Below are 23,890 nucleotides of genomic sequence, written 5' to 3'. Positions count from 1 at the left end.
CTTCTTCTTTTATTTTATTCTAAACATTTATCCTGGGGAGTGGAATTTCAAGGCATTTAGTTGAAATCCTCCTCATATTAAAACCACCCAGCAGCCCTCAAAAACCCACAGCAAAATAAACATAGATAAAATTAGCACTTACAAGACTCAGATTAGGTACAGCACCTCCTGCCTGGCCTGCTAGCCTGTGCTAGCAAATACTAGCTCAAAGGGATGGCCACTACTCTCACCCACAGACTGCACGTACACGTGGTGGTATGTAAGGGCATATCTCTATGGATTCCTTCTTCTTTATCTCAGCCCCCATCAGCACAGACCAGGTTCAAAGTCCCCTTACTGCTTTGTATTTATCGCCAAAGACACTCACCCCAAATTTCAGAAAGCCTGTATTATTTAATATTGCACTGCTCATGATGTTTCTTTTCAGTCAGAACTTCAAGAAAAATATTATTATTATTTAAAGCATACTGAAATCAAACCTCAATATGACCAGGAAGTCTGAAACAGTAGAGCTGAAACATGCACTGTTTCCAAGATGTTCAAGCTGTTCCTTAACGTACTTTGAATTATAAGCAAGGTCAGTCTCCAGGCCTCTGTACTCTTAAGCACTGGTAAATAAAGACAACTAGAAAAAAACCCACCACATTTCCTGAATTGAATTATGAAAAAAATGAATGTTTTAGAGATGAAGGAGGTGTACCCATTATTAAAACATGCAACTATCAATATAAAACCAAAAGCCAGCCTTATTTTAAAATAATTTTTTATTTCTATTTTTCACACACTCTGGACTACTTTGCCATAACCTGCTGTTAGATCCAGATGAACATTTCCACATGAAATCTTTGAAAATTGCACAGGTAACATTCTTAGAGCTAGTACAGACCAAAACCACTGTCAGAAAGAATAGAGTATCTCATCGATATTTCCAGCACCAAACTGTTCTTTGGAAGCCCTAGCCTATCCATGTGCAACATACACTGCCAGAGAAAGTTAAGACTGTTTCATCCAAGAGGATAAAGAAATATTGGGCAAGATCTTAGTACGGCAGCAATCTCAGTTTCATATTTTCAGCATTTTCAGCCTACACCTATGGCACCAATCATTCTTACCCAGCTGGATTGAGTTGAGATAATGAACTACTAATTACTACTCAACTCAAGGTACCTATCCTGCCCACAAGAGGCAGGCCATTTCCTCCTGGCTGCGGAGGATGCAACAGTGTCCTTGGTGCTGCAGCCCAGGCTGGTGAGTGATAACTGGTGACCCCGACGTGATACATCCGAGACCCTGGGAAGCCCCGACTCCCTTGCTGAGCCGAGAGCCCGAGCCAAAAGAGCCGGAGCCAGAGCCGGGAGCTTGAGTGAGAGTCCTTCAGAGAAGAAGGTAAAGCCGCCAAGCCCCGATGTGGTATTCGCGGGAGGGAAGCGTGCTGGAGTTGGATGAATGGGCTGGGTCTCTGCTCACCCATAAAGCCTTTGTGAAAACAAAAAATGGTAAAACAAAAAGGGGGAATTATGGCACCAATCATTCTTACCCAGCTGGATTGAGTTGAGATAATGAACTACTAATTACTACTCAACTCAAGGTACCAACCCTGCCTACAAGAGGCAGGCCATTTCCTCCTGGCTGTGGAGGATGCAACAGCGTCCTTGGTGCCGCAGCCCAGGCTGGTGAGCAACATACACCTGCTTCAATAAATTAATAGCATATGTTTGTATCTCTATGTATCTGCTTTGTGGACTTCAAAGAACTTTTTCTCTTCAACCAGCAACTTTTCACTGAAATTTTCTGTTCTATCTCTCTCTGATGTTTTTAAGTTGATATGGGGGTGTAAGGTTTTTCATACAAACTTAGCATTATCTATCAACCATTTGTAGACTTAAAAGATCTCCATGCTTCTTTTCCCCTTTTTTGTCACCACTATTACACTCTTTTTGCTGCTGTCAACAGAATTAAAACCAATAATCAAAAAGGGAGTGGTACGAGGACACTGAAGCTGGTCTCTGGGACTATGAGGCAGAGAGAAAAGTGAGACTCCCTTGCAGGGGACTTTCCCTCTCTCCAGATACCGCAGTTCAGAGCAGCGATGCCGCGATCCAGAACCAGCACTGCCCCTCTACTCTGCTCTCGTGAGACCCCACCTGGAAGACTGCATTCAGCTCTGGAGGCCCCAACACAAGAAGGACATGGAGCTGCTGGAGCGAGTCCAGAGGAGGGCCACGAAGATGATCCGAGGGCTGGAGCACCTCTGCTATGAAGACAGGCTGAGAGAGTTGGGGTGATTCAGTCCAGAGAAGAGAAGGCTCCAGGGTGATCTTATAGCAGCCTTCCAGTACTTAAAGGGGGCCTACAGGAAAGCTGGAAAGGGACTTTTCACAAGGGCATGTAGTGATAGGATAAGGGGAAATGGATTTAAACTGAAAGAGGGGAGATTTAGATTAGATATAAAGATGAACTTTTTCACACAGAGGGTGGTGAGGCACTGGAACAGGTTGCCCAGAGAAACTGTGGATACCCCATCCCTGGAAGTGTTCAAGGCCAGGTTGGATGAGGCTTTGGGCAACCTGGTGTAGTGGAGGGTGTCCCTGCCCATGGCAGGGGGGCTGGAACTAGATGATCTTTGAGGTCCCTTCCAACCCTAACCATTCTATGATTCTATGACTCACCACCTACACCTCTGCTGAAGCCAGAAACACAGCTGGGGAGAGACATTTGGGAAACTTTACGCCTCTCTTGTATTCTTTGCATTTTCGGGCTTTTCAATCTCTCCACTTATTCAGTCTCTCCAAAGACCAAACCAAGGTTTATGACAAAAGTAAATAATAATAACATAGTTGTAACGCATTTTCAGAAAGAAACAAATGCTAAGTAATAAAGCAATGTAAACATAACAACATTATTGCTGTTCATTTTTTTACGTTGCCAGAAGTACAGTGGATGATTTTCTGTCCTGTCTTTGGGTGTGGATGCATGATATTTCACAAAGACTTATATTAGCCTGTTTTTTCACCTGAGTCACAAGAGTGATATTGCTGAGCTAATAATGGACTTATCCAGAAAGCACAATCTTTTATTTTCTTTGTCTATTCAGAATTCATGTAATTTTAAAAATATTATTTCAAAAGTATTTTACATTTGAAACCATTACATATTTTGATACATAAACCCACTTTCTCTATTGTCAGAAATCTCATGGGGGTTTGTTAATCAAGAGCTTTTCACATAAAAGACACTTCTGTCACACAAAAACACAGTCCCAGTGTTAATTGCTACTAATCGAAGTAGAAGCTTTATCCTTTGTTACTTCAGGATAGTGGTATCAGTGGGATGGGATGCGGTGATACACATCTAGCGCCGAGGCTGATGCAACCTAAGAGATGAAGCTACAGTTTCATAGCCAAAATAAAACTGTGCTAAAGTTAGTCTGTATTCAGAAATACCACCAATGATACCATAAATGGTAGCTACATATTGCTAGACTGTTGATGAATTAAAGCATCTGAAAAATTATAAAAATGTAGCAGTTTTATATTTGTTTTCTATCTGTGCAGAAATAACAAACTTCACGGATGCAGAATGACAGTAAGCCTCTGAAGGAAAAACCTACATTTGTATTCTGAGAACAAGAAGGCACTTAACATGAGTTTTGTAATTTATTGCCACCATGGGAAGCATAAATTTCAGTAAAGCATGTGAGCTTCTCAAACTATATTCCCAGCAACAACCTATTTACAGAAAGAATTTCAATGAGAATTATAATTATATGTGGGGCTGAAGAAAAGCATCTTTTCCCACATCAGTGCTGCTAGAAACTGTCAGTCAAAGCATACTGAAGTATTTTTTTACCTTAATGATGAGATTCAGGGATGTGTGCTACACTGATTGTTTCTTAAAAGAAAAAAAAGAAACAACTGAGTTCTATATATTTTTATCAGTGCATTGTTAGAATTTTATAGCTTACCTTAGTGTATTAATTCCTCTACAAAATTCAGCACAACCAATTAAAAATATTAGTTTAAAAACCCACACATATTGCAAATTGGCCTCTGGAAAGCTCTTTTCTACAGGTAGCCAGCTCATCACAACTACAACTACTCCCCCAAACTGAACTCATATGTGCCCAAAGTTCTGTTCTTACACATCTCTCTGAAAAAAATCTGTAAAATATTTGGGGAGATTTATGCAGGTACTATACTTCTAGAGTGCCTAGCAGACAAAACAATATTCCCTAACATTCTCCTAAAATGCCATCAACACAAACTTAAATTGGATGAATGATGCCCTCTACTTCCTGGAACATAGGATGCAAAGAATGTTTAGGTAATATTTTCCAGCAATGCAAAATTTTCTGGGTTTTTTGTGTTATAAAGACAAAAACACGAGGAGGTCAGAAACTTTTGTTCCCCTTAGCTCTTGAATAAAATCATATCCATTTGAAAATGTTCTAGATGCATATTTTAGAGAGAGGAGGAGCTCTGCTTGGGATTTTTTCCCCCAAAATAATCTCTGGCAGGACTGAGACCTTCAGCTGCCTCCTGAGGGTTTCTCAAGTGCAGCCACAGCAATGTAACCTCTCAGCCACGTGCAAATTTCATAAGACAGAGAAGAGAAAAGCAACATGATTTTGGAGAAAGTTTAAGGGAGAATTCACTATCCAGATAACATCTCAGTTCTGCCATCCACTCCACACAGGATATACATGCAGATATGGCAATTTTCCAAGTATTTTGAGATTGCATGCGCATTTCCATCTCTGGGCAAAATTCCTGAGAAGCCCAACATGAAATACCAGCCACAACATGTATTTCTGAGACTGACAAAGAAATATTCGAACTGTTGGCACCACAGCATGGCTGGGAACCAGCTGGTCCTGCCATGTACCATGAGCCACACACTTCTATACCGGTACCTGGTGTGTGTGTACCAGAACTTCAACCTGCTGCACAGGAAAAGTTATTTTCTCTGATGCTGTCTCGAGCCTAAACACTACTGAAAGACTATTTTGCTCTGAATAACATTTGAATGTGACATCCACAAAGCAAACAGTTGGGCCAAGTATTAATTAAAACTGAGACCTTATAACTAGTTTAAGCTGATAGAACACCAGCTGCCACTCAAAAAGGCAAAACTCTCCCCCTGCTACCAGCCTCTGTGTTCCCATCACCTTCCTCCTGTGAGCACAAACAGCAGCCCCCACGCAGATCAGCTCATGCTGATTATGATCTACACATTAAGTTATTCAGTACAGAGTTATACCAAAATATGGTTTTCTGTGAAAATTTATCTTTGGAAATGTTCGCTCCTGAAGTTCTTCAGGATGAGCTGCTGCACTTTCCACTCTCATTCCTTCTAACCTAGCCTAACATGCAGTTGTAAACAAATCACTGATAAAAATCAAACAAGGGAATCAGTTTAAGAGAGAGCAAAGTCGTAAGTTAGTCCCACTTCCATGCAAACTCTGCTAAAATTACTCCTTAATGTTGGAGACCAAAGGCTTTTTAAGTGGGACTGTAGTAAGTCCTGCCTTTCTGGGATGAACTTCTGGCTCAAGCAATCTCAAATATAGCTCTATTCCACACCCTCAAAAAAGTACACAGATCTTCAAAATAATCTATGTAGCCATGTGCATTGCAAAGCCCGTCCGAAAACCAGCAGTTTATAAGGCAGTCCCAGACCTACCAAGAGAGGTGCAGTGCCCCTCTGACGCAGGGAGGGCACGCATTAGGCAATGCAGCCTTCCACAGGGAAACTCTCCACTGACCTGGGAAATTCAGAGTCTGCCTTGGCAGCCCTGGGAATTAAAGTCCATACTCTATGATTTGTTTGTAAAGAGTCTGCTAGTATTTAAGGAACGAACCCAGAAGGATGGTAGAGTCTGACTTTTTGGGAAGATATTTAATTTTTTACAAAAGGCGGAGTTTTTTTAATTTGCCAGAGGAGCTTATGCTTATGTTTGGGTTGGTTTGCTTTTGGTTTTGTTTGGGTTTTGACTGTTTGCCTGGAATGACTTGCATCACAGCCATTTAAAATCAGACTTTTCAGTCCTGCTATATACTAGAGCACAGGAGTCTTCAGTCTGAGATCCAGTTCTTAGGGAATACCTTGGAAGTGATGCTTTGGAAACCAGCTGACAGATCACTCCCTCCTTGTTACAGAGATGATTAAGCAGAATCCTGCCCCAGCAGTGGTTTTCAATTAAAGGAAAACTGGTAGCATCTAAAACACAGCTGCTAACTTCGGACATAGTGCTTTAAAGTAACTGCACAACAGTTGTGAACTATTATTTCTTTTGGCCAGAATCAAAAAAGCACCATTAAAAGGGTTCACTGGCAATTACAATTATTTTGTTGGCAGGTATTAATGAATGTGGTTTGTATTTTAGCAGAGATATTAGATTTCTAATTAGATTTGATGTCTAACACCAAGTATTAGATCTTGTGAATCAATCACTTTAATGGCTGACTTATTAAGATATAGAGACAACCATCTTCTAAAATAATTCTAAAATCTATTTTTCTTAGGCAAGGATCTCTAAAACCCAAAAGCAGTAGTGGATAACTGGATTAGGATGTAATACAATGCAGATGTGCTTCAAATGATGCATGCTTACAGAATGGTCAGTAAGATCTCACACAGATGATGGTAGGCAAAGTTTAGGGATTTACCGTAGATATTTACCTGGATCACTCAATTTCTTAGCATAACTACCACTACTACATCATTCTGGCAGCTTTTCTGAGTGCTCAGAATCAATCATTTCTGAAACAGGCTTAAAACCAAACACTGCTGTCAAAAATATCTTCCCTTAAATAAATGTACTTGACCTATCAATTTGATATGGATGTGCTTTCCTACAAAGCAAGAGACATACAGGGTATGTCTCAACATGGACTTTCCCCTTCCCCTTGTTTATGTAACTTAGATGCCTCACTTTTAGGAGGGAGAGAGCTCAAGCACAGCCGGTATCTTAGCTGAGGTCTTTTTTGCAAGACCAAGACAGGACCGACATGCTACACCCAATCAACCAGCAGATATTCTAAAGTAGGCTGTTATTAACCACAAAGTGGACGTTTTGATCCCAAGTGGTAGCGGGCTGACAGCCACCACAGAGACTACAGGTCTATCGAGTGTAAATCCACTCTCCAGCCTGCTCACCTCTTAGTGGAGACATCCTTCTGCAGAAGGCAGCACAGTGGATTTTTTACTGCACTGGACAACATACTGAACTGGAGGGTGGTAAGACTTTGGAATAAATTGCCCAGGGAGGTTGTGGATGCCCCCTCCCTGGAGGTGTTCAAGGCCAGGTTGGACGGAGCCTTGAGTAGCCTGATCTAGTTGAGAAGCATCCCTGCCCATGACAGGGAGGTTGGATTAGATGATCTCTAAGGCCCCTTCCAGCCTATGCCATTCCATGATTCTACAATAACACATGTTTTTCAGAGGTAATGCCACTAATAGCAGTCCTTGTAGACAAAACCTGCAGAGTTGGACATGGAGCAAAATATGTAACTCATTCTTTTTAAATTAACAGGGACTTTTGAGCTGCTTTGTTGCTGAAGGAGAAGTGATGCTTCTGCTTTTTAAGTCACAACATTAACCCTTGATGTTAATAGATGTCAATCATAAAAGCATTTTAAAAATTTCACCCTAATTCCACTTAAAAAAAAATCTGATCACCTTTTTGCAGGAGGCAGAGTTTGTCCAAACAACATCTTCAAAAGGACAAATGGGAATGATGGAGAGAAGAGTGTTGAAAAAATGCTGGATTCAACAAAGATGGCTGTCCAGCCCATAATCTCTACAAAGGTACCACACACCAACGAGTAATATTTCTCAGGTACATTATTCAAAAGCAACTTTTACAAGAAACATTTAGCTAAAAATTCCACAGTGATTATCCAAACCTCTGGCTGACCACTGTTCTTCCTGCTAGTATCTGAGAATGTCAAGATTACACAAGACTCATTAAAATTCTTAAAAATGATATTTAAATACTAATTAACACTAGGAAACATTTGGGTGAGAGACCTGCCTTCGACTCTTTTCTCCTTTGCTGTACTAAGTGTGGTATTAATCTTTTCTGACTGCTCTTCCAGAGAGGTGCCTTGAAGTGACGTGGAAGTACTTTGCTATTTCTGAAGCCATGAGCTTTGTTTTTGCCTTATGCAAAACGAGCAGTAATTATATATGTGGCACATGTATCCTGAAACTTAACGCTGGTCTGCTTCACACAACTAAACAATTAACCTTGTGAATAAGCAAGGATTTGCCACTGACCCACTTCGCAAAGAGCCTGCATGAGGCTGCCAACAGTCTTGTTCCATCAGCACCAGAACAAACCTCTCACACCACTTTTGCCCTTCCCTCCACAGTTTTCAATGCTGTGAAGCTCCCGCAAATGTCTTGAAAGCCACTCAGCTGCGGAAAAAAAGGGTGGGAAAGCTAAGGGCTGCTCGGTGGGTAACAGCACCTCATGGCCCAAAGCCCCCTGGCACCTCTGGCATTTTTGCCTGAAGATGCTGAAAGATACTGAACAATTCGGGTTTCTTTTGCAAGACTTTGTTCAGGGCGCTGCAGGAGTTGTGAGTAGCCTCTGCACATTGGGGTCAACCTGCGAGTGATGGCAGAGTGAGAAGACGAGTTACCTTCAGGGATGCCTTGTGCCTTATGCAACCCCTCCATGCAAACTCCCAGTGCAGGCAGCGCCTGAGGGCAAGTTGTGCCCTCTCCTCCTGCCGGCTCTCCTAGCACCGATATGTACTCTGTGTGGGTACTTCTGCACTGATAAAGCTGTCCTAGCAGAGACAGGGACTGTATCATCAAAGGAGGTTTGCTGACTTGGTTTTACGGGTGCACCTACAGCAACAGGCCTGCTCCTTCCTGGAAATAACCATTGCCTTCATGTTTTTTGCTGGCTCCTCCTTCTCCTTTTCTGCCCTTGCTGTGCCCACATCCCAGCCAAGATATTCCCACCTGAACTGTAGGGTGAAGATGTCACAGTGAGCTGAAGCAGTCCTCCACAGGTCAGACCGCCTCACTAGCCCCTTCTGCTCCCAGATAACACTATTCATTCAGTGCCCCCCAGCTGTGGCAAGGGCTGACTGCTGGATGGCAGCCAACATTAGTAATAAAAAAGAACTATTGTTAATTATTCATATCTATAGTCAGTCTCTTCCATGCTCATTTTCCAACCAATATTTATATTTAACTATATTGGTGTAATTTTCTTTACATTCAGGGTGCCATTACACAAGCATTGGCATCCAGTGTCTTTTAGGACGCTTCAGGGCATCCGAGCCATCTGCATAGCTTTGCAGATATAACAGAGGATTTACAGGAGCCCAGTGCCTTTGTGGAGGAGGAAATGGAATTGAGGTTGATACCCTGAGGGCCGTAAAATGGCACTGGACACTTACATTGCTTAGGTACTCAGCACACGTGTAGATACCTATTTATAGACACCTAAATGCAGTTGTCTCCATCTGGAGCTGAAACCTGCTCTTCAGTCTCTGCAGAGTAGTCCCAATGAGCAGCTGCAAAGCCATTGCTATTTTAAATGTGGGATTTTTTTCCTTTAACAGCATACAATTACTGTTGTTACATGTTCTTATCAGGGTCCTATTGCACTACACACTCAAATAGAAACAAGTAAATCTGACCTCAACTTTTCAAAACGCAATGAAAAGAAAGGTTCAGAATTAAAAGTGTTCATGACAAAATAAGCTCAAAAGTTTAGATAAACTAATTTACATGAGTACAGCCAGGTTTTAGATGACAGAATGACTAGCTGTTACAGGTGATGTAGGCTGTCCAGTGAAGACAATTAAAGCACATTGGAATTTGTACAGAAAGAGTAGTTAAGTGTTTTATGAACAAACTCCATATGGCACTCCCAAAATTCAAGCAGCTCTTATTGCTAAATTGAAACTGAACAAAATAATATCAAACTCAAACCGTGGCATGTTTTGATGTTTCATTCAGAGAAAGAAATTCAAGAATGCTTCCCCTTCTATTTCACAAGGCAGGGCAGCTACTAAATTGGTTTAGTTTGTAACATTACCTCCATACAAAAAAAGAAACAAGAAACTTCTTCCCTAAAAAAGGAAAAATTACCTATAACTGGGCTGCCAGTGTAGCACTCAATATTTCCCCAGATTCAGTCTTACACATGGAATAAAATGGTAATGCTCTTTTTTCAACTCCAGCAGTTACTAAAATAACAAAGGTGGGATTATAAGCAAAGACAGCTTTCAGCTTGATCCTGACCTTAAAATATAAAATACCTCAGCTTGTCAAAATCAGATTGCGTCCTTGAAAGATATAATACTTGCAGAAATGGACAAACACCTTGGGAGAAGATTTTAATGCTAGGATTAATTTATTAACTACCAGCACTACACTATTAACTGCCAAGACACACTGATCCTGAAGTACTGCTTTCAAAAGGAAACATAGCCACCCTGCTGTCATTCAAAATGTCTCACCAAATCGCATCAAGTCAAAATATATCTGTTCAAGAGCTGTTCACAATCCTTAAAATCAAGGTCTGGGCAATACAGGCAGTTCACTTCCTCATTGTGCTCCCTGGCAGGTAAACTCGTAAACCCCTCCGTTGAGGTACTGGTGCCACCAGGCAGCTCAGTTCCTAGCCACAATCTATTTCTTACTGCATCTGAGACCTCCAGTGAGTCCAAGACCCAAAACTAACCTGGTGTGTTGTCTTAACAACAAGGCACAGGAAAAAAAATAAAGGAGCTAATCGAGTTACAATATGGTGGGGTATAATGAAAAAATACATGATGCAGGTAGGATTTAATAGGAAAAAGAACATACATGTCATTAGGCAAAGATGAAGGCTGTAGGAAACTGAAGGAACACTGAGAGTTTTTCACGCTGCATGGCTTGGTGACCTGTTTGCTAAAGGGTAGAGCCTTTCTCATGAAACTTTAAGTACTAAAGAAGATAAACTCTCTTCCCTTGATCAGTGGATTTGAAAATTCACCATCCGGGATTTCAGAGCAACAGATGGCACATCTGTCCCTGAATTTCTTTGTTATTTTTCTGCCCTGTAAGGACATCATGACAGTTTTGCAGCTACGTACTGTACATTTTGAAATATAATTCAGAAGAACTTTGCAATTACACGATAGTCTCCACTTTTCATGCAGATCTTTGTATTTTGAGTGTGAGGATAATTTCACAGCAACTCACGTTTCTTCTAATTAAGATTCCTCAGGGTCACATAATAAAATGATTCCTCTAACCTAACTAGTTAGCTATTTTGAAATTAAGAGAACAAAGTTCACCTGGGGATAAATTAATGGTTAATGGCCATGCGGATGCACCTATATAATCAAACTTCTCTCCTTTGTTTTCCCACACCGCTTCACATCTGAACTGCATGCACCATGCCATTCCAAACACAAATTGCCTGGATGTTACCTCCTTGTTGAAAGGCTGGCAGGCAGCCACAGAGCCCCATGTGTGACTATGCACTCCTGGAACCACACACCCCATGCTCCAGCAATGTTACAGCAGTCGTGTCTCGTGCATTTGTACGGAGCCACGCAGAGGTCATGGGCTTCGCAATCTGGGAAGTGGAGACCGCTCAGTCCTGCCTCAACGACGGCTGTGATGACACGAAGATACACAGATGTATATCAAAGCAATGCTGAGGGGGGTCACTCTGGGAACACTGCTCAAAGCGGCAGCAAATGAAGGGGCTCTGGCACGATTATTTAAAAACAAACCTCAGAGTCCTGGCAACATTCCAAGTACCTTTCCCAAGTACCTCTGAGCGCCAGATGGACTATTTTCAGCAAAGCCACCGATTACGTACAACGCGGACAAAAGGCACAGAGGAGTCCATGGTCCTTAACCAGGGCTCTACGGAGAGCAAGCTTCCTTTCCCCATACCAGAGTCCAAACCAGAACCTGGAGAACAGAAAGCTCTTTCACCCCTGCAAGCACGCACGCAGAGTGGAAGCGTCTAGCCAGTCCTAAGCAAGTCACTGTGGGACTGCAGCGGTTTCAAATAAAAATAGTGTGACGGAGGTATGTTTATGGAAACATCAAATACAGAAAAGAAAGGCAATGTACAACATACTTGGCTTTTTATAAGGCATATTTAGCAGTTTATAAGGTACACTTTCCCAAGTCAGGAATGGAAAATTGCAAAGACACTGAAAGCACTCAGCCAGGCTTGGTGTTATTAAACCTTGATTCAGTAGTCACTCCAAATCACTGCACAGCGCATTCTGTGTGTGCCTGCAAGTAACAGAAAAAGATCTTCAGACAAGAATGATGCTCTCTTTTGGCATGAAAATTGCAGGCTTTATCAGTATTGCAGATGCAAATAATTTTTCCATTCCCATCTGCAGCAACCCTGGCAGATTGTGCTCGTGAGTAGTGTCATTGAATCATTTGCTGCTTTGTCACCTGCCTTTCTGAATAAGCTCATCACTGCTTCTTGGTGGCTTACATCAGACTGACATCTTCCACACAGGAAGTGTGTGTGCAAAAGTGCAAAGGTGCACAGGTCTGTCCCCTGCAATCTCCTATTTCCCAGCCAGTCCGTAAACCCCAGGCTAACTATTTCAAAGCTTTATCCCAATTACTCTTAAAAAAAGTTCTCAACTTTTCACCCTGAATCTTCTTACTGCAGTTTAAGCCACGCTATCTCTTACATGGTACTTTCTCCATGGCTGGAGAACTGCAACAGCCTTTCATGAAGTATTTGAAGACTACTATTATGTCTCTCCTTCAGTATTCTCTAGGCTCAAACTATTTGCAGGAGTTGACCCTGCAGCAATGCTCTGAAATTTTCTGTTTTTCATACAGAAGTGAGGCCATCTCTAAGAGGGATTTTAAAGAAAATTGCACCGCACGTATTAGGAGAAGGCAACACTGGATACTTGTCCAGAATTCTAAATGCTTCTTCTGGGAGAACATCAGCATTGTTCTTCTGCAGAGGCATGCACAAGACAGTAGACTAATTATTTCAAAACAGCTACTATTCAGCAATGTAAACAATGCATAAATCTCCAAATTCAGGAGTAAAGCTGAAAGATCCTGCTCTGCAGCAACTAAAACTGTAAAACATTAGGAAAACCATAAACACTTCCCAGAATAAAAAGCCATGTTCATCATTTTTGTATCTGCAGCTGAAAGGTAGTATCTTAAATCTATTTAGCAGAACAACTTTGCTCAAAATTATTTAATCACAGAACCACGTAATTTATTTACTTCTCCCTTGAGAATCTGAACACAGTAGAGGCCACTGTCTTCCAATTTTTAATAGCACTTTTAGTCTAATCCATTACATGTATTTCTAAAGTGTCCATCACTTCAGTTTCTTGGCATGCTTTAGATAATATTCACAAGAATAACAATTGCGCTCCCCATCCCACATCCCAAAATCTTAGATTTTGTGGATTCCTAAATGTGAGCTAGCATCTTGGCTAACTTTCAGGAGGCAAGTCCACAAGTACAAAGTCTCACTGTACGAAGTGCTATGTGACGCCTGAGAAATGTTTACCATCTTTGCGTTCTAGTGAATTCAACTGAGTTTACTTTGAAGGATAGGACACAAAACTAGGAGAAAGCCTGAATAAAATTCTACTTTGCGTTAAAGGCTTACAGAAGCGAAACTCATTTCTAGTGGGATATACACTGACAGTGAGCACTAACGCCCAAGGTCTCTTTTATCAGCTATTGCTGAACGCAGCAGCTACGTGTTTGTAGCCATGGACAGCCCTGGCTTGCTGGAGAACTCTTTCCATGTGGCAGCTAGACGTGAATCGATGGTGAAAACCAGTAAAAGGGCTGATTTTTCAGTCACTGGAACGTCCTCTCTAGACCTTTTAGACCTAAAATAAGACACAGGAAAGGGTGTTCAATATAAACACAAACACAACGCTTCCTCAAGCCATCGTGGCTCACGCGCAGGGCAGGCCTGGGTGGGTAAGCGTCAGTACGCTGAAGAGATCTTTGCAGAAAACCCAATACTACTCATGAAAATGCCGCAAGGAAGAGACAGAGGACGCGGGTGTCTCTTTCCTCCCAAGGTCGCACCCCTCAGGCACACCACGCCGAGTCCCACCCCCACCAGCCGCCTGTGGCAGCCGTCAGGCCGCTGCCGCTGGCACCGCCACCCGCGGCCGCAGCCGCTCTCCTCAGCCCTGCCTCTCCCCCGCTGCAGACTCTGCCCACCCGGCAGCGGGGCAGGCCGGCCAGGAACGGCCTGGCGGGTCCCGGCACGACCGGCTACGGCCCGGAGCGGCGCAGAAGCCCCGCCGCCGCCGCCGCCGGGGCACAGCTGCCGCCACAGCGGAGCGCCGTCCCGGGAAGGCGAGCGGCCGCGATCGACGAGCTCGGCCGCTCGACGGCGGGCCCTGCTCGGCGGTGCGGAGTGCGACTGTCTGGCGCGGGGGTGGGGCGGTTGGTTGCCGTTGCTGGGAGAGGCGGCGGCGGCGATGATGGCGGCGCAGCACTACCCGCGGAGCTCCATCGAAGATGACTTCAACTATGGCACCAACGTGGCCTCGGCCAGCGTCCACATCCGCATGGGTAGGGACTGGGGATGAGTAAGGCTGCCACACACACCTCCTCCTCCGAGTTCCCCCACCTCAGCGCCCCCCCCCACCCCAGCCCTTGCGGAGAGGCCGCTCCTGCCTCCCCGTGCTGGGCCGTCCAAGTGAGTGTCGTACCCCGGTGCTCCCGACAGGTTCCTCTGTGTTAACCCCGTCGCCTGTGGCGTTTAGATGAATTCAGGTTCTGCGCGATATTTTAACTTCCTGGTAAAGGCCGCGAGTGAGGAGCCAGGGCCTTAGTTATAGAATCACAGAATGGTTCGGGTTGGAAGGGACCTCAAAGATCATGTAGTTCCAGCCCCCCTGCCATGGGCAGGGAAACCCTCCACTACACCAGGTTGCCCAAAGCCTCATCCAGCCTGGCCTTGAACACTTCCAGGGATGGGGCATCCACAGCTCCTCTGGGCAACCTGTTCCAGTGCCTCACCACCCTTAAATGGAAAAGATTTCTTCCTTATGTCTAATCTAAATCTGTCCTCTTTCAGTTTAAAGCCATTGCCTCTTGTCCTATCCCTACATGCCCTTGTAAAAAGTCCCTCTCCAGCTTTCCAGTAGGCCCCCTTTAAGTACTGGAAGGCTGCAATGAGATCGCCCTGGAGCTTTCTCTTCTCCAGACTGAACAACCCCAACTCTCTCAGCCTGTCTTCATAGGAGAGGTGTTCCAGCCCTCAGATCATCCAGGTTAAGCGTTGAGAATGAGAGAAAGATCAGTGGCTGGCGAAAAACTGGATTTTTCAGTGTATAGGGGGCAGATCTTTTTATCAGTGGGATTAAACCCGTATAGATCCAGACTTGATTTTCCCTAGAGTGATGCATTTTGAAGTCTGAACATGATTCAGAAGATGTAGACAAGCTAAAATTGGTGCCCTTAATTGCAGTAGTTTAACCAGGAGACTGAGGGATTTGAATTTCTTCTGTGAGGTGTTAAAATACCGTCTCTTGCGCTTAAGCATTTGTGTGCTGTAAGGTCATGTTAGTGGCCATTAAATATTGCTGTGCTGTTAATATGCAGGTCTCAAATGCATTGAATACTCTTGTAGAAGGTGTCTAATCAGTAATCCTGCTGAAATGATTATTGTAGTATTATTACGTAGTATTGTATGTATTATTGTAGTATTTTTTATTTAACATTGTAGTATTATTTATTTATTATTGTAGTATTATTTATTATTATAAATGTAGTATTATTCAATATGTCTTGGAATAAAAACAGCTGTGTGCTGTGAATTTTTTATTAGATATTTCTGATAAATAGGAGACCTCTTCCTATAAAACTACAGTGTTATCTTCTTTAGAAAATAAAGGATGCCACAGGAAATATGGAAGAGGTATTGCCATTAGCAAAATTGCTGATGCCTTTAATAATGTGAGGAGAAGGCTGTGCTAGCTAGCAGGCTACTTCTAGGTTTGTTCAGTCTATTACAACAAAGTAGGCCCCAGTCCCTCATGGCTCACACATATATTTAACTTTGCCTGCCGCAAGCAGGTAATTCAGCTTCTCTTATATTTGCTTAGGCCATGCTATTAAAGATTGAATTGTTTCTCCCTGTAAGCTTAATTTTCCTTTCAGAGCATTTTACCTAATAGACTTGATCTCCTTCCATTCAGAACAGAAAATATCTGTATGATATATCTGTATGTCCTGAACTGCTCTCCTCTCTTCATAATTCTAAAATTATGAAGCCTGTTAGCTTAATTCTAGGATTTTTTTTTCTATCAGTTTGTGTGTGTAGATACCATTTGGTACAATGCAAGTCACAAATGATGATAAACAATATTTAACATGGGAGAAGGTCAATCAAATACATATTACTGTAAAAGTTTTTCCTTTTCAAATTTTTATGATTGTCTCTGTCTTCCACAGGACTTCCAAATTAATATTTCTTCGTTAAGTTCATTAGATACCAGTAATGTGTGGAGAAGGTATACTGTTGGTAATTTCTTAGTGAGATTAGGTATATGTAGTTTTTAAAATAGTCTGAAGTAAATTCCTTGCAAATGTGGGGTTTTTTTATTTCTTTTGTCATCAGTGTTATTGTTTAAATAACGATGTCCAGGAATAAAAGTAATTTTGCTGGAACAGTGTCAGGTTTTGAAGGAAAAATGGCTTATTACCACTTTGCTTTGTGCTTTTTCACTGAATAAAGTGTCTGATGGTTTCTTATCAAATAGAAAACTTGTATCTGATTTACTATTGAACTTTGCAAGTATAACTCAAAAGTGACTTCATTTTTATTTTCCTTATTCTAGCTTTTCTACGGAAAGTCTACAGCATTTTTTCCACTCAAGTTCTTTTGACCACAGTCACATCTGCAATTTTTCTGTACTCTCCTGGAGTGAAGGCATTTGTTCATGAAAGGTAAACACTAAAATGAAACGGGGCTGTTTATCATGTGTTAAGTATAGTTTATGTAGTTTGTTGCTCTGGAACACTTCAGTATTCCTTATCATTTTTATACCCTGGGTTTTGATTCTGTAATAGAAATTTTGTAACCTGACTCGGAAATAACTTTTCTGACATTTTTCTCCTTGTTTTATTATTAAAATTTATTTTTATTATTATAATTGAAGTTTATTTTATTCAATAGTTTATTGATAGTGCTTATTTTAATATTTATGCTATGAAACCCTATACATCAGTTGCAGAACATCTCAATTATTGACAATTCTTGTTTTGTGGTCTAAGTATTTGATTTTAGAATCTGTTTGGAATGCTGTTGTTTATAGGTATCTGTTCCAAAAAGCTGAATCATGTCTTACTCCTTTCCCTCCTTCCCCCATCTCCTCTTGGTTTTTTCCTGAAAACAAGTCTGCTAAAATTCCTGTGGGCTTGCTGCTTCTTGCCTCTCAGATTTCCCTGAGAAAAAAAAAAAACAAGTCTCCAAAACCAAAGTGGTGAACAGGCAGGGGAAAAGAACTGGGGAAAGGAGGAGAGCACTGAGCCCAGTTTCTGTTTTCCCCCAAGTGCACTCGCAGACTTTGCTTTTACTTTCACTTGAAAGCCCAAATAAAAAAAAGGCATCAAACGCTATATGAAAGTTTCTATATAAGCTATAGTGTATACAACAGAGGTTGTAAACCTAAAGCTTTCTACTTAAATCTGATAATTTAGAATCTTCCCGCTCACTTAGAACTGTTGTGATATTGTCTAGTTTTGGCTTGGATGGCTGCTTCAGTGATATAATTATAGCAGTATTTACTGATCAGCACTGGTTTTCTTTGCAGTTATTGCCCATGTTTGATGCATTCAGGTGCTTATAAAAAACAATTCCCTGAATGTGGAGTTCTTAATAGGGAAAATATTACATATACTTTACTATTATTAGTTTAGTAGAGATGGATTTTCCTCCTCATACGAGTTCATCTCTAGGTGATGCATTTCTGGGCAATCTTCAACTTCAGTATGAAAAAATTGCCTTTACTTGCGACTGTACTATTTTTAACTGATTATCTGTGGTGGTATGTTTTAGAGCAGTTTTATTGTAAAACTTGCTTTACATTTACTTTGAATAGACAAAGCAGTATCTTTATCCAGGTGATCACTTAAAAACTTGAGTTTGTATAAACTGTTTTTAGTCTTCCAGATATTTTCTTTTAATTTTGATGACTTTTCTTATATGAAATTTACAGGCCCTTCTTGCTTTTGATATCTGCATTTGGATCTTTGGCTATGATCATAGCACTGGCCCTCTGCAAACACAAGCATCCCATTAATTTATACCTGCTTTTTGGATTTGTAAGTATTTATATAAATTCAATTTTAATGGTCCCTAGAATATTTTTCATTGTGACTAACTCCTTGAAGCAAACTAGTGGTGACTATACACTCATGAAGTTCTGAGTTATTTTTTGGAGGTTCTATTCACAGGTTGTTCCTAGATAGCCTCTACTTCAGATTTATTCCAGCATCTTTTTAGGAAGAGTGTTAGAACTTGGAATCAGTTAGAATCATAGAATCATAGAATAACAGTTTGGGTGGGAAGGGACCTTAAAGATCATTTAGTTCCAACCCCCCTGCCACAGGCAGTGACACCTTCCACTACATCAGGTTGCTCAAAGCCTCATCCAACCTGGCCTTGAACACTTCCAGAGATGAGCCCTCTACAGCTGCTCTGGGCAACCTGTTCCAGTGTTTCACCATCCTCATTGTAAAAAATTTCTTCCTTACATCTAACGGAAATCTGCCCTCTTTCAGTTTAAAGCCATTGCCCCTTCTCCTATCACTACACGCCCTTGTCAAAAGTCCCTCTCCAGCTTTCCTGTAGGCCCCCTTTAGGTACTGGAAGACCTAAGAGTCTCTAGACTACTCAGAGAAGTCTAGCAACCCTGTTGTACATGAATAATGGCTCTTTTGAGGGTTTTTTTTTTGAGCAAGGGTTTTTTTATGTGTGTGTGTATAAATATATCTATTTGCTTTCATTGTTCCATTGATGTCTGTGATTTTTCTATAAAACTGCTTAGTACAAAAGAAGGAGGCATTTCTGTTACTTTGTTTAATGGACAACCTCCAGCAGATACCCAAGTGCAGCCAGCCACACAATAAATGTGTTTAGTTCATCAGTTGTTTTCTTTTTGGTGCTAAATTTTGAGCATGTTTCCAACACAGGCAAGTCAATCAGAGCTGTCCTTAAATTTCAGTCTCCTGCCTAATGTTGCAAATTTGTAGATATGGGGCTAACTGTTGCTCTTGGATAATTTGAGTTACGTAGCAAATCAGTCTTCTGAAAAGAAGTCACAGTAGCGGCTTTGGAATTTTATGCTTTAGGAGTTGCCTAAATTTTATTTGTGGTACAATGGGAAGGCAGCTCTGCTGTGTAAGTAAATAGACTGTTTAAATTGTAATGCAGTTATATGCTTCCTGACTTCAGAACTCTCGCAGGAGTAAAATGTTTAAAAACTTTCAACAAGTGCAGCTGTAACAAGGAGTAATGTAATAGTTTGGCCAAATGTGATGTGAGAGTTCGTGGAATGAGTTTAAGTATTACATAGTGTAGGAATGGAAGGATTCAAATCTCTGTGTGATAAATCGGTTTAAACAAAACTTAGTTTAAATGTTGTGTTGTTTCTGACCTCTTAGTTCATGCCATAGATACTTTTCTTGTCTTTTATTGTAATGAAACTTAATTTGAAACTACCTTTTGGAAAAACTCAGGGCCTATACCAGCTTTCAGCCCAGACGTCAATAATGTGTTTGATTTTAAGTTAGCTGTTTCAAAACAAGGATGAGTGGGAAAGGGAAATTGATGCAGATGCTTAGCTGTTTAATGAGATCTTAAGAGCATTGGATGGAAGTATTTCAAGTATTGAAAAGCTGAAACCAGTTCATTTCTAATAGCAGCTCAGAGAAATTTTATAGCCCCTTGAATAGTTTGTAAGAAGTGTGATAAGAATGCTGTGTGTTTTCAGTAGAAAACCTAAACGGCATTTTTCTATAGGGGCCATCTCATTTATTTTCAGTTTATGTTGTATTATTTTTCTGTAACACGACAACTTCCAGCACAGTAAGACACGATGATTGCAATTTTCTCGTTCAAAATTAAACATATTTTCATATACAAAGATTTAACAGGAGAGCTAATGTAATGCATGCTGGGATTATGTAGCAGAATGGGACTCATTGCATATGAAATCTCTGTGTAAGTGTTTTGTGGGTTTTTCTGTCCTTGTAATTTTTTGGTTTTACTTCTTGTAGACCCTGCTGGAAGCACTGGCAGTTGCCATGACAGGTAAATGGTATCCATCCTATTGTCTGATTCCTTAAAGAAATTGAAAAAGGAATCCTGTATGTTGTACTAATTGCCATCTGAGATTCCTAGATGTGACTGAAGTGATAATAAATCCACTGTTAGAAAATTTTAATGACAGTGACACGAGTTTAATAAAAAAAACAGGGAATCAAGGGAGAAAACTGGATTCTGATCCAGAACTGAAATTGTATAAACCTGAAATGAGAAATGAGTTGTGCCATCTGTTCTTTTGGTACAGCTAGCAATGCTCTTTCCTACAAGGCAGCTCTCAGCAGCGCTGATCTGCAACCTTATCTAACCCCTCGGTTTCCTCCAAGGGAATTATTTTAAGTTTGGAGAATTCTGTACTTTGTTGTCAGGGTTGAAACGGGGTGGTGTGCAGACAAGTCATGGCATCACCTTGCATTATAACTTCCAGCATAAGTTGAAACCTCTTCATTATGGTTTATGGTCTTCTGCAAAAAAAGTCACTTGGGAAAAGGAAAGATTAAGGAGGAAGGAGGGAAGAAAAAAGTTCCACTCATTTCTCTTCCCTTTCCCTTCCTACTCCCTAACCAAAACTTTTATGAGCTTTTATGGAAGGCTGATTGTCTTGTGATTTTTTTTTTTCTTTTTTCAGTATCCTGAAAAATTCAGATAGCTTTTTCCTTAAGATCTCACGTATCTAGGCTTAAAAGTAATTATTATTTTTGGGGTTTTAATATTTATTTTTATTGTGAGTAGGGAAGATCTATTATCTCCACTTAAGGAGCTACAGCTATACTAAACTGTCAAACTTAGCTAGTGCGAAGGTCCCTGAGTCCTATGATTGTCATTTTGAAGTGCAAAGACAAGTTCAGGCATAATTTACTTTTTTTGTTCACAGTTAAGATTTTTTTTTCCTGTCTGTGAAAGTTTAAACTTCTGTTTTGTCAAAAGATAACTTAGCAAATAGATAATGTGGTGTTCTTTAAATGACAGTTTACTTCTTCTGTTTACAGTGACTTTCTATGATGTGTCCGTTGTCTTGCAAGCCTTTATTCTTACTACTGCTGTATTTCTTGGACTGACTGCATACACCTTGCAGTCAAAGAGGGACTTCAGCAGATTTGGAGCAGGGTATGTGGTTATATTGATAATTTTTATTTTTCTGTTGTTAAGCTGATTTTTCCTTTCTTAAAGCAAGCTTTGCAGATATAACAATGCATATAGGTCAATAGAACCTGCTTCAAGGGAATGGTGAGGGTATTATTTATCTTAAATTATTAATTTTATGCAGTTCTGCTTTCTTGGCAATAAATTATAATTCTTAAAACCATAATGTTACACTAAAAACTAGTTTACCTGAATTTTTCACTGAGACAGAAGGCAGCTACTTCAAATATTTTTAATATAGTAAAGTTAGGACATAACTTTTGACAGCTTTATAAAACCGAGTTATACTGCCAATACCAATGAACAGTTGACATCTGAGAATTATGAACATTTGCTTACCAAATACATTGTGAGGAGCTTTTATATGAAGGGAAGAGATTGTAAGAATTTAAAAGAAAAGGTACTGTTGCTCACAGTTTAATTTTTTTTTTTCAGCCTCTTTGCTTGTTTGTGGATTTTAATCCTCTTGAGTTTGTTGAGGGTAAGATACCTTGTGTTCAAGGTTAAAAAATATTCTTTAACGTATTTACTTTTACTTACCTACAGTAACTTGCACATCCTTTTACTAACTTACAGTATAACAAGAAGGTTTTGGACAGTCCAATATAGCTTAATGAAAGAAAATTCCTAACTAGATCCATTACTGTTGTAGATGATGCTGGTGATCTTTTAACCATTCATTTCCAATTCAAATTTTTGTTGGATGCTGTTATTGCTAATGTAAAAGCAATATTTGCATTGATTGACAAAATTTGTAGATTCACTACTTGATTGAGAGAATAGGAAGGAGATTTGGATTTTAATTATATTTTGTTTTTCTAGTTTTTCTGCTATTGTTAATGTTTTGGAGACCAGAGCTTCCCCGCTTTTAAGTGAAGGCACTTTTACTCAATTAAAAGAGATTGTGTGACTGGAGACTATGTGAAATAAGAACATTGAAATGTTATTGTAATACCGTATTTGTGTGTGCACAACAGTAAAAAGACAGTGTATATCCTTGTTTTAAATGTGGCATATTATTATGCAGGGATTTTAGTATTAAAAAGAAAATGAAATTTACAAATTTTTTTTTATGTTTCATTTGCCTCCAGGTGTTTTTCTATAGTGACACAATAGATTTGGTGATTGCTGCTGCCGGAGCTCTTCTGTTCTGTGGGTTTATTATTTATGACACTCATTTGCTGATGCACAAATTATCCCCTGAAGAGTACATACTGGCTGCAGTCAGCCTCTACTTGGACGTCATCAATCTGTTCTTACACCTGCTGCATTTGCTGACAGAATTTAATAAAAAATAGTCAGAAGCTAAACTGTAGTGTGTGTGAAGTTAAGTACCTAAATAGCGTTTGGACGATCTACAAACTGTGGAGTTCTGTCTTCTAGAGACTGAATCTTTATTACTTTTTCATGCCATGAATATTGATCCCTCCTTAGGAAAAAAAAAAGGCTTTTTTATGTAGCTGGAGTTGTTCTCTAGAATATATCTTTTATATAGTTAACATACTGTCATCATTTCAGTTACTTTTTTAATCACTTAATTTGCACTTGACATAAATTATGATTAAAACGTTTGCCAACTTCCGATTGCTCCAGAGTAAGCCCCTCTCTGCTGTTCTGTAGCTGCTGGAAGTGTTTCCTTTGGGATTGTAAGTGGGTGTACCACATAAGGGTAGCCTGGGTTTGTCATTGTGCAATGTTTTACTAAGCTAAATTTTGTTTTAGTTTTTGTTTGGTAAAATGGAATGCTGTCTCTAACAGATACTCTGTTGGTGTTAAGGGCTGTCAGCTTGTTACACAAGATGGAAGGAAGGGTGTTAAAGCAATTAAAGGGAATGTTCTTAATATTTAAGTATTATTTATTGCCTGTCTTTCAGTGTTCTGAAAAATCATTTGGAGACGGATTCTATCATTTTATCAACTTGTGTGTATTAAGGTTAACCGTCTGTCAATGAAAATTGTAAAACCTTTAGTCTGTTCCTGCAGCTGAGACTGGAGAGCGTCGGGGCGCTGAGATGAGCGCTGCCAAGCCCTGCCGGACAGGCAAGCGCTGGGCTGTCAGGGGAGAGGCGGCGTGAGAGCCGCTGCTTTCCAAGCTGTTGAAATCTGGGAAGGGCAGGGAGGGTCAAAACAATTTTGAAAGGCTTTCTTACTTCATACTCGGTGTCGAAGTATTTATTGTCACTGCTTGCCTGTCCTGTCAGTGAGAGGTTGGCAGAAAGGTGACGCAGGACTCGGGAAGCGTCCTACCGCGAGTCGTTCCAGCGCATGCTTTCCGCGCTGGGACTGGAATCAGGCTGTTGACGAGGTACGACTGCGAATTGTTTGGAGCAAGTGTGATGATTCCTCCCTTTTTTCTTACGGTTTCGTTAAGAAATGTGTGGCAGGGGATAAAATAAAAGTTTGCTCTTTTCCTCG

At 40.7% G+C, this 23,890-nt stretch overlaps 1 protein-coding gene across 1 annotated transcript; it reads left to right on the top strand.

Moving 5' to 3' along the window:
- The first annotated feature begins 14,452 nt into the window (after positions 1 to 14,452).
- On the top strand, positions 14,453 to 23,855 carry TMBIM4 (transmembrane BAX inhibitor motif containing 4). Its single transcript, XM_086609926.1, has 7 exons — positions 14,453 to 14,571; positions 16,845 to 16,953; positions 18,225 to 18,330; positions 20,287 to 20,320; positions 21,322 to 21,439; positions 21,911 to 21,956; positions 22,567 to 23,855. Exons 1-7 carry the CDS (start codon positions 14,478 to 14,480, stop codon positions 22,771 to 22,773), a joined length of 714 nt encoding a protein of 237 aa, XP_086466052.1. The 5' UTR covers positions 14,453 to 14,477; the 3' UTR covers positions 22,774 to 23,855.
- The last annotated feature ends 35 nt before the right edge of the window (positions 23,856 to 23,890 follow it).

The sequence above is a fragment of the Tauraco erythrolophus genome, chromosome 4, assembly GCF_009769465.1.
Source record: "Tauraco erythrolophus isolate bTauEry1 chromosome 4, bTauEry1.pri, whole genome shotgun sequence".
In the NCBI taxonomy this organism is placed as follows: Eukaryota; Metazoa; Chordata; class Aves; order Musophagiformes; family Musophagidae; genus Tauraco; species Tauraco erythrolophus.
Note: the sequence above shows the minus strand (reverse complement) of the source record. Positions and strands in the feature narration are given on the sequence as shown.